The sequence below is a fragment of the Sinohyriopsis cumingii genome, unplaced genomic scaffold, assembly GCF_028554795.1.
Source record: "Sinohyriopsis cumingii isolate HCF-2022 unplaced genomic scaffold, ASM2855479v2 utg001397l, whole genome shotgun sequence".
NCBI classification, from domain to species: domain Eukaryota; kingdom Metazoa; phylum Mollusca; class Bivalvia; order Unionida; family Unionidae; genus Sinohyriopsis; species Sinohyriopsis cumingii.
The window spans coordinates 2,944,370-2,964,112 of record NW_028315993.1 but is presented as its reverse complement, the minus strand read 5'-3'; the positions used below and the strand labels follow the sequence as shown (position 1 = coordinate 2,964,112).

General features: G+C 36.1%; 1 protein-coding gene across 1 annotated transcript in view; it reads left to right on the top strand.

Moving 5' to 3' along the window:
* Positions 1–240: 240 nt before the first annotated feature.
* Positions 241–19,743, top strand: part of LOC149772547 (cyclic GMP-binding protein C-like) — a 31,601-nt gene continuing 12,098 nt past the window's right edge. Inside the window, exons 1-6 of the mRNA XM_089947651.1 lie at positions 241–511; positions 1,022–1,236; positions 4,518–4,766; positions 5,420–5,541; positions 15,918–16,081; positions 18,634–18,761. Coding sequence (XP_089803777.1) covers positions 268–511; positions 1,022–1,236; positions 4,518–4,766; positions 5,420–5,541; positions 15,918–16,081; positions 18,634–18,761 — 1,122 coding nt within the window. The 5' untranslated portion in view covers positions 241–267. The remainder of the gene's footprint in view (positions 512–1,021; positions 1,237–4,517; positions 4,767–5,419; positions 5,542–15,917; positions 16,082–18,633; positions 18,762–19,743) is intronic.

The window sequence follows — 19,743 nt, the reverse complement described above, 5'->3', positions numbered from 1 at the left end:
AATGACCAGAGAGGTCAAACAGAGGTTATCTATGAAAGGGAGACAATTGAGGATTTGTGTGGTCCAGTCCATTATAGTGACAGTGATGATGATGATATATCATCCAGCATTTCAGAGTCATGCTTGGAGCAAGAAGCTGATAATACTAAGCATCAGCCGGGAGAATCCTTTTCAGTCAAGGTGGATCAGAGTCCCCCAGCTAAGGATTCAAGTGGTGTTAACATTGAGGAGTGTGAAATACATGTAACCAGTAAAGTTGATGCAACAATGGAATTCCTTCAGTTGGTTGTTGAGAAGGCAGACAAGCTTGAGAAGAGATTAGTAGAATATGCAGCATTGGCCATGTGGGACTTTGCAGGCCAATATGTATTCTACACTACACATCAGACCTTTCTCACATGTCGTGCTATATACCTCTTGGTCACAGATCTTAGTCAGCACATCACAGATTTTGTGAAAGATGATGAATGCTTCTTTGATGTAGAGGGAGTAAAACTGTGTAAAGTCCAAGGTAATTTCCTTTCATATGGTAATGTTAACCCATTTCTAGGAAACATAAAAAACAGTCTGTGTCAAGTTCAAGAAACTGTTAATCCATTCTAGTTAACTGATAGTAAGATTGTAGCTTACATTATTCAGTATTATATATATTGAATGATTATTATATGTACCGGTAACGAAAAATTGCTAATTGTTTCAAGACCAGAGATCATCAAAGGATCATAACCAGAGAAAGATTTGGTTTCAAATTAGTTATCCACTTCATTTTATACAATTCAAGCTTAAATAATTGACAAGTAGAGTCTGTCGTTAAATATTAAAGAAGTAGTTAAATCAGATTAAGTTTAATATATAGTGCATTCAGACAACAAAGCCTTTGATGTGAATCCACTATTAACTGAAGTACTACTAAAGAAAGAAAGATCCCTGATCCTTCCTAATGTTATTGTGTGACTTGGAGTCATACTTGCAGAGTAGAGGAATGTAAAATATAATTAAAGTTGTCTTTGCTCACTTTCAGACCTGGTTGAGGTTTGGCTCAATTCAGTACATTGCTGTGCACAGTCCTCTGTAACTGGTGCGGATTCTAAATCTGATAATGCAGTGACACCCCCAGCTGCTGACACTCGACTGACATCCCATGGAGCTAGTACCCCAGAGTCATCCTTAGATGTTGGCATCCCAGTGACTCCACCTGTGATTCTTGTTGGTACACATGTGGATAAAATAAAACAGGTACATTGAGCTATTTAACAAGCAACATAATCCTTAGGTTACATACTTTGTCACCATGGCTTAATGTGTTGCCTGTAGAGGTTAGTGTGCAGTGGCATACTTAGTTTTTGTATACATTGTCACCATGGCTTGATATGTTGCCTGTAGAGGTCAGTATGCAATGGCATGCTTAGTTTTTGTATACATTATCACCATGGCTTGGTGTGTTGGCTGTAGAGGTCAGTACGCAGTAGCATACTTAGTGTTTGTTTACATTATCACCATGGCTTGATGTGTTGTCTGTAGAGGTCAGTATGCAATATCATACTTAGTTTTTGTATATATAGTCACCATGGCTTGATGCGTTGGCTGTAGAGGTCAGTATGCAATATCATACTTAGTTTTTGTATACATTATCATCACGGCTTGATGTGTTGCCTGTAGAGGTCAGTATGCAATATCATACTTAGTTTTTGTATATATAGTCACCATGGCTTGATGTGTTGCCTGTAGAGGTCAGTATGCAATATCATACTTAGTTTTTGTGTACATTATCACCATGCCTGTAGAGGTCAGTATGCAATATCATACTTAGTTTTTGTATACATTATCACCATGGCTTGATGTGTTGCCTGTAGAGGTCAGGGGGGCCCCGAGTGGCCGAGTGGTCTAAAGCGCTCTCCGTTACGGATTACTGCCATCTCACCTCTGTCTGCGCCGGTTCGAGTCTCGGATTCAGCCAATGTGGGTATGTGAGAAAGCTTGCCAGTAGCTTCTCGTGGGTCGGTGGTTCTTTCCGGGGTTTTCCCGGGTTCTTCCTCCACCATTAATACTGGCCGCCATGTATAGCCTATCATGTGTTGAAAAATGGCGTTAAACACAACAACAACAACAACAACAACGTAGAGGTCAGTATGTAATATCATACTTAGTTTTTGTATACATTATCACCATGGCTTGATGTGTTGCCTGTAGAGGTCAGTATGCAATATCATGCTTAGTTTTTGTATACATTATCACCATGCCTGCAGAGGTCAGTATGCACTAGCATACTCTGTTTTTGTATACATTGTCACCATGGCTTGATGTGTTGGCTGTAGAGGTCAGTATGCAGTAAGTAGCATACTCTGTTTTTGTATACCTTATCATCATGGTTTGATGTGTTGCCTGTAGAGGTCAGTATGCAATAGCATACTTAGTTTTTGGATACATTGTCATCATGGCTTGATGTGTTGTCTGTAGAGGTCAGTATACAATAGCATACTTAGTGTTTGGATACATTGTCATCATGGCTTGATGTGTTGTCTGTAGAGGTCAGTATACAATAACATACTTAGTATTTGGATACATTGTCATCATGGCTTGATGTGTTGGCTGTAGAGGTCAGTATACAATAGCATACTTAGTGTTTGGATACATTGTCATCATGGCTTGATGTGTTGGCTGTAGAGGTCAGTATACAATAGCATACTTAGTGTTTGGATACATTGTCATCATGGCTTGATGTGTTGGCTGTAGAGGTCAGTATACAATAGCATACTTAGTGTTTGGATACATTGTCATCATGGCTTGATGTGTTGGCTGTAGAGGTCAGTATGCAGTAGCATACTTAGTGTTCGGATACATTGTTAGAATTGCTTGACATGATGCCTGTAAAAGACACAAAAACATACACCACTCACATCCACAAATTGCCAAATAAATGACTGTGTCACATTTTTCTCCTTTTCTGTAACCTTGGAAGTAAGCTTTGTTGTTGTAGGTTTAACGCCATATTTCAGCACATAATAGGCTATACATGGTGGCAAGTATTAATGGTGGAGGAAGAACCCGGGAAAACCCAGGAAAGAACCACTGTCCCACGCGAAGCTACTGGCAAGTTTTCTCAGATACCCATATTAGCTGAATTCGAGACTCGAACCCACGCAGCTGGGAGGTGAGTTGGCAGTGATCCATAATGGAGAGCGCATTTCATCTCTCGGCCACTCGGGACCCGTGGAAGTAAGTTCTAGTCTTGGGATTAGTATGTGAGAAAGCTGCCAGTAACTTAACAATGGGTTGGGCTGTTTCTCATCCACCAGTTATACTGGCTGCCTTGCATGACCTTTCTTGCTTCAGGATATGGCATTGAATCCAAGTTAACAGCAACAACAGCACTTAAAATGGATATACAAGACAGCTTGGAAATACAGTTGCTAGCAATTATGTAATCATGTTTGTTCGATCCCATGGGAGGGCGGATGGCATATTACTTTTATGGTTCTCCATGTTAGTATCGACTGTGTAACTATCCATCTGTCTGTCAGATTTTCTCAGAAACTACTGAGCCAAACCGTACAAGGATTAAATATTGAAATAAGCTTGATTGAATCTACAATATCAAATTGCGCTGTCAAAATTCATTATTCTTCACTTGGAAAAGGGATACAAAATGACAAAGACATTCAGACTTTTTTGTAATGAGATTATAGATAGATTTAGAACTGGACTTTTGGTTAGCAAAAATTATAAAAGTTATTTACAACAATCAAGGTAACTTGAATAATTAAACCTTCCTTCAGACCTGTTTTGAGAATGTTTCTTTAAGTACTTTAGGAGAACAACAACTACTTCACAGATCATCCTTCACCCCTAAACTAAAACGTTTTAGCTTAGAAAGCCAATTTACCTGCTCAACTATGTGGCTGTTACTTAGTGATCTCCTATAACACAGGGATTGGTGTCAACTCCCTTGAATATTGATGTTACAGCATCTGATCATGCCAATCAGCATTCTTTCTACACAGATGGGTATTGTAATCCATACACAAGTAGCATGTTTTCTGCACACAGAGGGGTATTTAAATCCATACACAAGTAGAATGCTTTCTACACACAGAGGGGTCTTGTAATCCGTTATGCCAAGTAGCATGTTTTCTACACACAGAGGGGTATTGTAATCCATATGCCAAGTAGCTTGCTCTTTACACACAGAGGGGTATTGTAATCCATACATAAGTAGCATGCTTTCTACACACAGAGGGGTCTTGTAATCCGTTATGCCAAGTAGCATGTTTTCTACACACAGAGGGGTATTGTATTGATTGTAATCCATATTTTGTTAGTTTTTGACTTTAAGTTGGAGGAGTATTCTCTTCAAAGGACTTGTTTGTTAAACCTCAGAAAACGATATTGTCAATACCAATTGTATATTCATATCCCAGCCTCAGATCCAATTCATTTCATGTATCTTGCAACCTTGACATGTCATTTACTATATCAGCAGGTGTTGTTTTCCATATTATACATTCTTTCTCTTTTAGGATAAGCGTCAAGAAGTTGTCAACAAGTATTTTCAGCAGATTTGCCGCATTTTGAAGGATAAGCCAAGCTTACAACACCTTGTGAGTTTTCTTGCTATTGACAATTCCCAGCTTGACCCACAGTTAGAGACCTTGAAAAAACAGATTTTCCAACTGGCTTCAGGGCAGCCATATTGGGGAGAGGAATTACCTGCTAATTGGCTTCCCTTGGAAGAAGCACTCATGAAGCTTAAAGCCTCTGGCATCAAGGTACAATAAATGCAAAATCATATTCTACCAAATACTGTAATCTTTCTACCAAATTTAAGTGTATGATGTCTACTGTTTGTGTCCATGATAAGCAAGCAGGATATCCTACATGGAGAGTTCTATCAACATGAGGTTTTCATTAAGTAACATATTATGTTTAGTTGGTTCTAAATATAAGGAGTGCTGACGTGATGTTCAATATGACTGCTTTAGCAGCCATCTAGAAAACATTATTATCGCTACTCCACTTGGATGGTTCTATGACAATAAGGTTTTCACTAAATGATTTCTTAAAATGTAATTCTTTAAATTTTAGTCATATTATTTTTAACATCATGTAATTGGCTGTTGAGCAGATTCAGCCACGTGAGCAGTGTAAGACCATGCTGGGCCTCTTGTTATAATTTTGTGTGTTATCATCATTACAGTTCTTATGTTATTTGTGATATTGTCACAGAGAGAGAGAGAGAGAGAGACAGAGTGAGAAAGAGACAAATAAAATGTGTTGAATGTAATTAAAACTAACGATAATAAGTCATCATGAAAAACAAAGTCATCCTGTCTTGCAAAAGATAATAAAATCACATGGGGAATTTCTCTAATGACAACCTTTAGCCATGGCAAAACTATTTTGATTAATTCTTTCTTGTTAGGTCATTCCACACAGTCTAGTTGAGGAACTGAATCACGGAGGAGCTGTTCCGATCAAGACCACAGAACAACTTGAGCTGTTTCTTAGGTTTCAGCATGAGACTGGCAACATTCTCTACTTTAGGTAAAAATAAAGTCCCTTTGGCTAAATAATTATTGTACCAGTCTTGTGTATGGAAGAAAGACTGGCAACATTCTCTACTTTAGGTAAAAAGACAGTCCCTTTGGGTAAGTAATTATTTTACCAGTATTGTGTAAGGAAGAAAGACAGGCAACATTCTCTACTTTAGGTAAAAATGCCAATAGCTGATGAATTTATATAATGTACAAGTTTTGCTGAGTAGTGTTTATAAATTTGTCCTATAAATAGTTATCATTTTTAATTCGAACCCAGCATTTATTATTGCATTGATGCTAGATTTGCTTGCTTTCGAAATATTATCAACTGATTGTACGAGTGTTAATCCATAAGTTTTGGCAATTGGAAATAGGTTTGGCTGCAAGGTGGAAATTTCATGATGCTCTTAACACATCATTTCCGAATTTCCTTGACCTCTTTTTGTGTCTTAGATTTTTAAATGAAAGTTGTTTGCATAAAAATTATTTATTGCTATCATAACATATCAAGTGGAATCAGTCCCTCATTGTATTTCAGTTAATATATGGCAGGATCTATTTATTTAAATTATTCATTTAAATTACAAAGTGCTCAGTAATACAATCAAACTAAATAACTTGTTTGGGGTTATACTGAATTTATTTAGAGACATTTTGGATCATGTCACTGTGTTCAAGACTGTTAATACATCATCACTATTCCAGGCTATTGGTACTTCAGCACATTCAAGATTGGAATTCATTCATTACAGCACTGGAATTAATTGGGAATAATCCATCCTTTTAGATTTGTGATAGAAATTTTAGAACTATATGGGATTTAATTCACATTACAGTAGTTTCTTCATAAGGTTTCACAGAATATTCTATGCAGATAAATTATTTGTTGCATTTTGCTTGACTGGCTATCACTCTTTTCCGTTACTTTAAGAAAAGAGATGCGGGAGGTCATGGGTTCAATCCTGGCTGAGTCATACCAAAGACTTCTAAAAATGGTACTAACAGCTGCCTCGCTTGGCGCTCATCATTTAGAAGTTAGTGTTAGGACTGGTCAGCCTGGTTTCAGGATAATGATACTTTGTGGGACATCATGCTACATGTCTTTGTCATGATGCCCCAGTGCTAGACATCACTTTAAACTGTCACACTGCAGACATCTTAGCGATATGACTGGAAAATTGTTAAAATGTTAACATCCAAATCACACGCACACACACTGTTACTTTAAATCCATATAGTTGTAATAAATTCCCTTGATTAGTTGAAACCAAGCTTTGTTAACATGGTGGTAGTGATGAGATTCTTATGGAATTCGATTGTCAGTATTAAAGTAAAGTTACAGCCTCTAATTTTCAAACTCACCCACTTTATTTTCTATACAATGAATAACCTCCATAATTAGTGTCCGAGTTCCACAACATTTGGTATTTTAATGGATAATGATGAGGCATTGGATGACTTCCACTGAATTTGTTATGCTAATGGATAATGATGAGGTATTGGATGATTTCCACTGAATTTGTTATGCTAATGGATAATGATGAGGCATTGGATGATTTCCACTGAATTTGTTATGCTAATGATAATGTACATGCTTTGTATGATTTCATTGCATAATAACTCTCCTGATTAGTGTCAGATATCGGCTCAGTTAGGTATGCTACTGGATAATGATGAGATCTTGGATGATTCCAACTGAATTTTGTATGGTACTGGATACAGATGAAGTCATCCCAATTTCATTGACACAGAATAACCGTGTCCACATGTCACTGTTGTTATTCAGTATCATTTAGCAGAATGATTACCACTGGTCATCAGACAGACAGCTTCACACTGAGAAATCTCATAAATTCCCTTGATTATTATTGGATTTTGACAAAATATTACAGACTGCTTGATTCATATGAGCCCAATTATCTCCCTTGATTATTATTGGCTTGTGATCAAATATTATAGACAGTTTATGCTAACAAGCCCAATTAACTTGATAAATTATTATTAGAGTTTAACCATTTTTTATTTGCAGGATGGCATTGATGTGTTCAGTTAATTACAGATAGCTTGATACTGATCAATTCAATTAACTTTCTTAATTATTATTGGATTTCAAACAAATATTGCAGCTGGCTTGATACTGATGTGTCAAATTAACTCCCTTAATTATTATTGGATTTCAAACCAAATATTGCAGGTAGCTTGATACTGATGCGACCAATTAACTCCCTTAATAATTACTGGTGCTCTACAGTTTTGAACTTTGCATAGGGTTAGATTTATAAAGAAAAAGAATTTCCTCAGTTTTCATCACTGTTTATACTGATATTTAAAAAGAACTTGTATAAATTTGGTATTGTACAAAGAACTTTTAGTTGCTTTTATTTTGTTGTGTGATTGGTGTGTGTAATACATATTGTCCAGAGTATACATCTTGGCCTTACTTCAGATGTGTAACTTTCTAAATACTGCTAGCTCTGCTTGGTCATTTTCCCTTCCTGGACTTGAGAGATAAATTGTAAAATACAAAGAGCTGTTAACATCTTTTATATTTATATTTTTGGTAATTCATTCATTGCTTTCAGAAGCAGGTATTGTCTAGCCTGGTCAAATTTGTTTCTCGATTTCATTTACTGATAAAGACGATATTCATTAGACAAATTCAAGCTAAAAAATTCAAATACAAGGATGGAAATGTAAACAATTTCACCTCACCCTTGCCACTCTCTCAGAATTTCATAGCAACTTAGGTTATGCTAAAGAGAGGAACATGAAACTTGCCACATTTATTCCTGATACGTCACCAATAAGTTTAGTTTGAAAGGAATGGAACAGATGAGGTTCATGGAGTATCTGCCTCATATTCCAGAGGTCGCAGGTTCGAACACTGGCCAAGTCATATTAAAGACTTATAAAAATAGTACTAATAGTTGCCCAGATCTATCGAATTAAGAGGTTAGTGTTAGGACTGGTCGGCCTGGTGTCAGGATAATGTGACTGGGTGGGACATCATGCTACATGTCTGCGGCATGATGCCCCAGTGCTAGACATCACTATAAACTGGCACATTGCAGACATCGTAGCGATATGACTGAAAAATTGTTAAAGCTACGTTAAAAATCAAAATCACATCACATGCCCAGATCTATCAACCCTTCTGATTTTGCTGTAAGTCTAACGACAACGATCCTTACAATACTGATTTAAATAATAAAAGGAAAATCTATGGAAATATAATTGTTGCAGTAAAATTTACATACTGTAGTATCATCAGTTTTCATGGGGGACCAATTTTCATGGTTTTGGTTGTTGCCCCGAACCACAAATTTAAATCACCAGCAAAAAATGAACTACGTTAGATAATGCCCCCCTCACGTTTTCTTACAGTGTTTCATTCTGAGAAATTAACACAGCTGCTAGTATTTGATAATTTATGTTCAATACTGTAATCTGGTAATTCAACATTTGCTTTTACATGCGTTTGTTTTATATCTTTTTTTAAAGCCTTGTTTTCACTAAATATTGATCGATCTTCCTGGTCTAATATGCGTGAAATTCTCAAAAAGACTCAACATTTCTCCCTGTGACGTGCCCTATTTTCCTTCAGGATTTGCCCTATTTTCATATTATTGTAAGCTGTGGTCAAACTGCACAAAAGCTAAAGATTAGTCTTAAACAATCAAGAAAGCGAGCGCGACTAGTTAAAGTTAATACTTATCCATGCAACTATTTTGTGAAAACAATTGACCCCCAGACGTAACTCAAATAAACCATGTTCTACACTGTTGTTTGTTATGCAAGCACCAGCAATTGATTAGCAAATACAGGATTGCTCATTTCGTTGATCTAAAGGTACCAAAATAGCCAGCCTCATGCTACCGACATGTGACAACTATTTTCCCCTCTTTGTATATCCGACCTTCTTCCTTTATTTTCAACTCGTAAATCATGTATTATTGTTTACTATAAAATATGTATTCTGAATTAGTTTTTTCATGACACATTTCTGCGTCATATGTATTTTCAGTCCATCTTTAAAGTTACCAATGGTAATTAACATTAGTATATAGGGTATACAAATGCCAGGTGTTCACTCTTGTAAGTTTATTTCGTGTGAATGGCACTATAGCATATGGAGTTAAACATTCATAGTGATCATTCTTGGGATTGAAATTAATTGTGGAAGATTTTATTGTTGTGGTTTATTTTATTATTTTGTATTACTGTAGAGATAAAAGCATTCATTTACGTGAATAATGTTTAAACTTGACATTCTATTTAGTGAAAAGCGAATTCTTTATAGCAAAGTAATTATTTTGTCATAACAATTATTCACAGATGATACAACAGAACATGTAGGACATTTCTTGTTTAGAAGAAATGAAAATCTAAGACATAATGTAATAATCGGGAGTTCTCTGCACAAATCGGAAGATGTTAATAAATCGTTTGGTTACCTTGGAGCGACCCCAACATTCTGGAGATTTTTTTCTTCCTCCCGGTGTAAAAGTTGACAGGTATGGTGTAAGGTCACTTACATCAAAGCGAACTACAACTCAGCTTTTGCGGTATTAGCATAACTTTCAAATCATTATTTTCGAAACTTTATTATCGTATTTTGGAGATATCATTAAAGTGTAGCATAATGGTGCCCATGATTCGACTCCAAGGGATGTACTTAATACAGCGCGTAATCAAATCTACAATGTACATGCATTGGCGCCATTATGTAAATACGTTCAGTAGCCTAATTGCGAGGGTTGAATCAAACCATGTTCATTTTGTTTGTTCATTGTGTTGGCCTACTGGGATTACATTTTAATGAGTTAGGTATTTACATTTTCAAAGCAAAGTAAAAAGGTATTTACCGGTGCACTGATATAAAATGTCCAATGCAATAATGCATAAACAAACAATAATCAAGTCAGTGTAGTGTTAAGCAACTCGCAATTGCTAAATTCGTGTCATCGTTCGATTAAATTATACACAAATCTAAATTAGGCAGAAACATTACGAAAACAAAATTAAATAAGTTACTTTCAAAACAAGTTTATACCATTTCTTTTTAATAATCATGCACGGCAACCTTGAGATAAGTATACATGTTGTTTTTTTTTTTTGTTTATTTAAATATAAGTTTGCCAAAATAAATGGATTTAGAACTTATCTCATGCATCTTGAGATGTCTCGGGGTTATAGGTCAGCTAATACACGGGTCATGCACTTTTTAGTGTTTATACCTGTTCAGAATGCAGGTCTTATATGCTAGTATATATCATATTTAATTTCAAAAAAATGATATCCATGTTCCAATACATGTTAATAGCGATAGGAAAAAATAAGCCTCTTAAAAAAGCTTTAAGAATCAGTACTGTAGAATAAAAGGAACATTTAGATTGTTCTGAATAAAATCAAGAAGGAACACAATTATGTGTTTTGGACATCACATGTCTATTTGAGTATGTCACATGGCGGGAGATATGATTGCCATCACGTGAAATGAAGAAAACAATTCCAAGAGTTGCTTCTTTTGTTGTTGTTGAGTTTAATTATAGTAGCGTTCGCACAATTGTGCATGTGCCACTTTTTTCTGACTGCACTGCAGCCTGCTAGTTGTTCCTGGGGAAGGAGATGGTGCCACCTCCCCCAGGCTTTATGGATTCAAGGAACCCTGATAGTTTGGCCTCAATCTGTGGGTCCATAAAGGTCCCTACAGTTGAATGGTTGGCTGTCATTAGTGGGAAGGAGAGCTCGGGAACGGTCCTGCTTGCTTTACATCGCCAGTTTCTTGTTGCATTTGCCTTTTTTTTTTTTTCAAGACTTTTTTTTTTCGAGATTTTTTTTTGTTTTTTGTTTTCCTCTTCAAAATGTTCTAAAAGGAAGGGGGATGTTCTATGCTGTTTATAGAGGTTCTTGGTAGATATCATGTATGAAGAGAGATTTTCAAGATTATTATGGTATTACTAGTCGAGGTGTTTAGGGTGTGTTTCCTACGTTATGTTATTTATAAGTTTTTAGATATTACCTCTTTAAGTTATTTATTAATTGATGTTTTTAGAGATTGAATGTTATTTATACTTTATTTAGCAAGAGACCGGAGTCCTAGCCGATTACACGGTTCGTTAAGGACATCTAGGACAGGAATCCTAGCTGATTACTCGGTTCGTTAAGGACATCTAGGGCATCCGATTTTGCCGTTTCCTTAGTTTTTTATAGGTGCTTCGTAAGTGAACTATTTATTAATACTTTTATAAAATTGAATGATATGTTATGGTTTTTTATGTGGTGGCTTCTACATTTGTTTAGCTAGTTACTGGGTCTTTTGGTTTTGTGGGGATAGTAATTATATTTTGTTCCTAAGTCCTGCTGAGTCTATGAATTGATTTATATTTTTATATGCTGATTGTTTATTTTTATTAGTGTCCATAAGTAACTCTGGGTATGTGAGTGGTAATCCAATCTCTTTTTGGTTTTTGATAAATATTTTCCGAGCGAGTTGATATTTTGGGCATATATTGAATACGTGGTGTAGATCTTCGGTGGTGTGGCAGTTAAAGCAGTTAATGGTTGCTGGTTTGGGTCCTATAAACCTTCCAAAACTGCTTGCTAGTTTAGTTTTTCCAGTTATTATCCTGTTTATGGTTTTCTGTTCTAAATAGGTACCCTTAGGTAGCTGTATGTTCCTATCTACGTTATTTTGGGTTTCATGGTGATTTTTCCCTTTTGTGGAGGAGTTCCAAAAATCTTGCCATGTTTGGTCTATATATGTTTGTGCGAAGCTTATTGCTTCTGTAGAGCTATAGTTAAGCTTGATAGAGTTTTGATCTCCTAGTTTGGTTTTTGCAACTTTGTCTGCTGTTTCGTTGCCAGAGATTCCAATGTGCGACGGTATCCACATGAGCTCGACTAATTGATGTGCTGTGGTGATATCATCAATTAATTGGCATGCTCTGTCGAGGAATTGTTCCCTAGAGTGTGTATTGCGATTTTGGATCGATTTGATAACGCTTAGGGAATCGCTTATAATGACTGCTTTAGGTATTTGGTTGTCTTTGATCCATTGTAGTGATTCAAGTATAGCCCAGAATTCAGTGGTGTAAATGGAGCAATAGTCAGGTAATCTGGATCCCGTTTGTATATTGAATTCAGGGATGACTATTGCTGCTGCTGTTCTTGGTGGGTTGTTTGTTTCTGATCCATCGGTATATATTTTAACATAGTCCGGGTATTTTTGGTTGATTTCGTTTACCAGTACAGGTTTTAGTAAGTTTTCTTGTCCTTCTTTATTGCCTAATTTGGTAGCTTCAGTGTTAATCCTTGGTGGCTTTTGTAACCATGGTGATTTGTTCTGGTCTGTATTGTTTGTTACCTGTTTTTTTTTAGTAGAGGTATCTTTTCTCTTAGTTCAAGGATTACTTTGCCACTTGGTGTGATAGGTATGATTTTGGGTTTGAAGACAACTTTACACTTATTTATAGCTATTTTGGTGGGATGGTTGTCTGGGTGGGTATCTAATCGAATGGAGTATCGGAGGAGCAGTTCTTGCCTACGTAATTTTAAGGGTAGTTCTCCTGTTAGTGTTTGTAGTTCTTCTAATGATGTTGAGGGGAGTGTTCCTGTGCATAATAGCAAGGCTTTTCTCTGGATAGTGTCAAGTTTTTGTAGTACAGGCTGCTTAGCCGAGTTATATGCTTGGCAACCGTAATCCAGTTTTGATCTAATTAGGCTTTTATATATCGTGAGGAGGGTTTCCTGGTTGGATCCCCAGTCAGTCCCTGTGATGTTCCTGAGTAAATTGAGATCTTTGTTACAATTCTGGGTGAGTTGTTCAATGTGCTGTTTCCATGTGAGGTGGTTGTCAAAGAACATTCCTAGGAATTTTACTACTGTTACGTATTTGATTAATTGATTTTGTATATAGAAGTTTGGATAGACTAGGTTGTTATTTCGTTTGGGGGTGAATATGATTGCCACAGTTTTTTCATGAGATATTTTGAAACCCCATTTGTCCGCCCATCTCCCTATGTTGTCTAGGCTCTGCTGGATTTCTTTAACTACTGTCTTATTGGCAGGATTTTCATTCCTCCATATGCCACTATCATCTGCAAATTGTGACAAGTTTATTTTTCTGGAGGCTACATTGAGGTCAAGGTTGTTTACCATTAGGTTAAATAGTAACGGACTTATTACACTGCCTTGCGGTGTTCCATTTTCAAGTGAAAATTCTTCCGAATGGGTGTTGCCTATTCTTGTGGTAATTTTCCGGCCTGTGAGGAAATCGCCAATCCAGTTGAACAAGCGTCCAGTTATTCCAAATTGGTTTAATTTGGTCATTAGTCCATTGGTCCATACTAGATCGAATGCTTTTTCTAGGTCTAAAAAAACCGCTATGAGGTTGCGATCGGTTTTCCTATGTGCGTTAAAAGCGAGTGTGATGTCTGTTTCCAATCTGAGAAGTTATTCAGTTGTGGACCGTTTGTTCCGAAAGCCACATTGATTTATGGAGAGTAGGTTATTGGATTCTAGGTGGTGTTTTAACCTATTTGCGATTATTGTCTCCATTATTTTGCAAATATTGTTTGTAAGGGAGATGGGTCGGTACGAATTTATGTTATTGGGATCTTTACCTAGCTTGGGGATTGGTATTACTATGGCCTGTTTCCATTTGGTGGGTAGTTGGCCTTTATCCCATATCCTATTAAAGAGTTTGATTATGGCTATTTTTATATTGATAGGTAGTTTTTTGTAGATAATATAATCTAACTGATCCTTACCAGGGGATGTTTCGTTTTTGGATCATAGGGCTATCTTCCATTCATGTATTGTGATGTCGCTATTTAGGTGAGATTCTTTTGTTCCTTGGTCTTGAAACATTTGAGGTTGGGTTCCCGCCATTAGTTTTTTGTGTTCTTGAAAGTTTTTGGTGTGATTATTGTTGCTACTCATGTTCGAAAAATGCTTCGCTAGGAGGTCTGCCTTATCTTTATTTGTTATGGCATTTTTAATTTTTGGGGCTGAGGTAGTTGCTTTCCCTTTTATGGCTTTTATCTTGTCCCATATTTGTTTTGAGTTTGATTTTAGACTCAGTTTAGAGCAAAAGGTTTGCCATAGATTAATTTTAGCAGTTTTTATAGTTTGTTTTAGTGCTTTTTCTTTATCTTTATATTGCTGGAAGTAGATAGAATTTTGGGTGCGTTTATATTTATTTAAGGCCCTTTTTTGTCTTTATGTGCTATAGTGCACTGTTTAGTCCACCATGGTACAGGGTTTTTATTTTGGATATTAGTTGTCTTTGGTATGCATCGGCTAGCTGCTTCTATAATTGTGTCTGTTATGTTATCATAATACATGTCAATACTTGGGCTTTCCAAGTTACCTGAATTTACTCTAGCTAGTAATAATTGGAATTGGTCCCAGTCTGCCTGTTGGTACCTCCATTTAGGTGGGGTTTCGTTAGGAATGTGTTGAGTTTTTGTTTGAATATTGATTGTGATGGGAAAATGGCCAGTTCCTAACGTATCTTCCTGATCCACCCACCAATTTGTGATTTGAGCCAATTGTGGGGTAGTGATGGTTAGGTCTATGGCTGAGAGAGCGCCATCCTCAGGGTTTAATCTAGTGTTCGACCCGTCATTTAAGATGACCAGATTGTTCTCAGTTATCCATTTTTCAACCATTTTTCCTCTTTGATCTTTCTTTTTACCTCCCCATAATTTACTGTGTGCGTTGAAGTCGCCACAGATCATTATTTTGTTGTTGTTGTTATTAGTGATTGCCTTTAGTAAGATTAGGTTGGTAGGGCAGAAGGTACCACCTGGGTCGTATGCGTTTATTATTTGAATGTTTGTGGTTCCTATATTTATCATTACTGGTCTTCAGAGGTAAATTGTAAAAAATAAAAATAAACAAGCTGATAATCGTCTTTGAAATTCTTATATTTGATATATTTGTTAATTCATTATATGCACTTTCAAACGCTTGTATTACCTTGTTCAGCAATATTGTTTCCCAATTTTTAAAGCTGCTAAGGGAGCAGTCATTTTAGTTAGCTGTGCGCTTAGATTATGCACAGTTTCCACAAGTACAATATCCAAAGAAACTGGTGCCAGTAGGCATGAAAAAACATGTAGGTACACCAATATTCTCTCCATCGTGCATGTTACGAATGTAAATAACTTCACCTTACACCAGCCATTCTCTTATACATTCTTAATATATGTAGAGTGCCCATATTACATACAGCTAGAAAATAAGTAGTTCAGTTAGCTCCCTCATTCACAGTTGTTTCTCTTAAATCTGATGGAATTTTTTAACCTGCTTCATAGAGCAAGAGAACAGTTATATACAGTTCTGTCTAATAATAAACATTTATATTGTAATTTTCAGTGTGGAAAGTTTGAGGGATTGGATTGTGCTTGATCCAAAATGGTTGATTGATGCCCTGAAGTCCCTCATCACCGCTGAGATGTTTGTTCTTAACAACTACCCTGCAGTCCGGAGCATGTGGTTTGAATTCAAGGAGAATGGAAAACTTACCTCTCAACTGATAGGTGTGTATCTTTCTAACTTATGTACAAAAACCTGGTCTCCTTGTAATGTAATACATTCCTACATTAAGCATTGGTAAATTGTTCGTAGTATTTGTATTTAGTCATTGACAGTTGGAGGCTGTTGTCACTACATTCATGCGTATAAGTGATATCACACTACATTAGATGTAATCTGAGAATTTTGACAATGGAAATTACAGTCCAAATAGGGTGGCCGAGTGGTCTAAAGCACTCTCTGTTAAGGATCACTGCCATCTCACCTCTGTCTGCTTGGGTTCAAGTCTCAGATTTGGCGAATGTGGGTATGTGACAAAGCTTGCCATTAGTTTCTCGAGGGCCGGTGATTCTTTCCGGGGTTCTTCCTCCACCATCAATACTGGCTGCCATGTTTAGCCTATCATGTGCTTAAAAATGGCATTAAACCCTAAAACAACAACAACAGTCCAAATATTGCTATCCCATGCAAGGAACGGAGTTTTCCAGACTATTTCCGTTTATAATGCCCAATATTACACATTCAGTGCAGTTTTCCAGACTATTTTATAGTGCCCTGTATTACACATAGAGTTGTTTTCCAGACAATTTCTGTTTATAATGCTCTATATTACACATAGGGTGCAGTTTTCCAGACCATGTTTGTCGATAATACTCTATATTACACATAGAGTGCAGTTTTCCAGACTATTTTTTATAGTGCCCTATATTACACAGAGTGCAGTTTTCCAGACCATTACTGTTTATAATATCCTATATTACACAGAGAGTGCAGTTTTCCAGACTATTTCTGTTTATAATACCCTATATTACTCATAGAGTGCTGTTTTCCAGACTATTTATGTTTATAATACCCTATATTACACATAGAGTGCAGTTTTCCAGACTATTTCTGTTTATAATACCCTATATTACACATAGAGTGCAGTTTTCCAGACTATTTCTGTTTATAATACCCTATATTACACATAGAGTGCAGTTTTCCAGACTATTTCTGTTTATAATACCCTATATTACACATAGAGTGCAGTTTTCCAGACTATTTCTGTTTATAATACCCTATATTACACATATGGTGCAGTTTTCCAGACTATTTATGTTTATAATACCCTATATTACACATAGAGTGGAGTTTTCCAGACTATTTGTATAGTGTCCTATATTACACACAGTGCAGTTTTCCAGACTATTTCTGTTTATAATACCCTATGTTACGCATAGAGTGCAGTTTTCTGGACTATTTGTATAGTGTCCAATATTACACACAGGGCAGTTTTCCAGACTATTTATGTTTATAATACCCTATATTACTCATAGAGTGCAGTTTTCCAGACTATTTATGTTTATAGTACCCTATTGAAATGTGATTAGGTGGAAAGACAAGATTATAGTGCCTTATGGAAATGTGTCACACTAGTGAATGATGTGATTGTTATCTTTTAGGTCCAGTCAATATTACAGCTCATTTCTGTCATCTATTTTGCTTTATGTTTACACTCCGAATATAGTAGTACATATCACATTAGTCCTATCCATCCATCCTGCATCCATGGTAACTCAGTAAGTACATATTCAGACTTGAACTCCAACGGTCACAGGTTTAGTATTCCAATACTGTGTTAAACGTCATGTTAAAACCAGCAAACATAATACATCTTTTATGCTCTGTATTAAAACAAGGACAACATTATTGACATCAAGTGAATTTATGTACATTGTAATGTTATTGTGCATCAGTGTTTTACAGGATGCTACACATCACATATTATAGGTGTAGTCATGAGATTTGATTGTGTATATCATGGAGGATGCTACACGTTGGAGACAGGCGTAGTCATGAGATTTGATGGTTGTATTTATCATTGCAGATACTACAGATCACAGACAGGTGTAGTCATGAGATTTGATGGTTGTATTTATCATGAGTATGCTACACATCACTGACAGGTGTTGTCATGAGATTTGATGATTGTATTTATCTTGGTGGATACTACGCATGACTTACACTGGTGATTCGACAAAATTTGAATGAACGTTTTGGTTAAAATGTTAGTAAAATCTTCCCACAATATTGGTGACATTTGTTTGTAAGCCTGCCAAAATTTTCAATGAAATATCAAATATTTTGACCAAAACTTTTAAGGAATTGTCAATGAAATGTCATTCACTGTCAGTAGGACCCAAGGTTTTCAGGGGGTGTCAGACTCTTACAGTATCCCTGTGCTGTGGTTGCTTTCGACAGCATGTCAGTTGTAGCATAATTCAAGCATCATTGCCTTGGACAGCATATAAGCATAATGCGCTGCATACCAATAAACAGTGTTGTTTTATTTGCTTTAATATTTTTATGAGAAACAATATCTTTTTCCAGATGCAATCTAGACAAAAGATAAACACCCAGACTTCCATCATAACAACACACAAACACACGCACACACATAAACAGAATACACCATACACAAATATACATGCAAGCATAAATACACCATATACCAATAAACACAACGTGTTGTTTTATTAGCTTGAATATCTTTATGAGATACAATATCTATTTCTAGATGCCATCTGGACAAAAGAGAAACACCCAGACTTCCATCACAACAAGGAGATTATTTTACAACTCATGGAAAAGTTGAACATTTTGGCCAGACCAAGGTTGTACAATCCAGATGCAGAAGAAGTCAAGGTCAGTTAATGTAAACAAGTATATTTTGTGAGCTCTTTTTCACCAGTGGCTAATTAAAGTTATAAAGGAGACAGTTATTTTTGGAAAGGACTATGTTGGGACTCAATAAAGTCATAGATGGAGCCTTGGAAAAGACTCTATAGTGATTTTTGTAAATTTATTGGAAAGGCTCTATCCTGTATATACTATTTACCTGCAAGGCTAAGATTTAACTCATTCACATACATAATACACACCATCATGTACACAATTGATACACACCAACTTGCATGAAAATAACACACACCTTCATGTACACAATTGATACAAACCAACTTGCATGCAAATAATACACACCTTCATGTACACAGATGATACACACCTTCATGCACGCACATAATACATGCCTTCATGCACGCACATAATACACATCTTCATGCATATATATATAAAACAAACCTTCATGCATACACAATGATACACACCTTCATACAAATAATACACACCTGCATGCATACAAATAACACACTTTCATTCATACAAATTAAACAAACCTTCATGCATACAAATAATATACACCTTCATTTATAAAATAATACACACCTTCAAACATACAAATGATACACATCTTCAAACAAAACTATAACACACCTTGCATACATATAATATGTTCATTCATTCAAATGATATACACCTTCATTTGTACAAATGATACAAACCTTCATGTATACAGATACTACACAAAAATGCATACATATAATGGACACCTTTATTCATGCAGTTAACACACACGTTTAATCATGCAATTAACACATACCTTTATTTATGCAATTAACACACCTTTATTCATGCAGTTAACACACACCTGTAATACACCCCTTAATTCATAGAAATAATACAAATCTTCATGCATGCAAATAACACAAACCTTCATACACATCTTCATGCATACAAATAACACAAACCTTCATACACATCTTCATGCATACAAATATTACACATC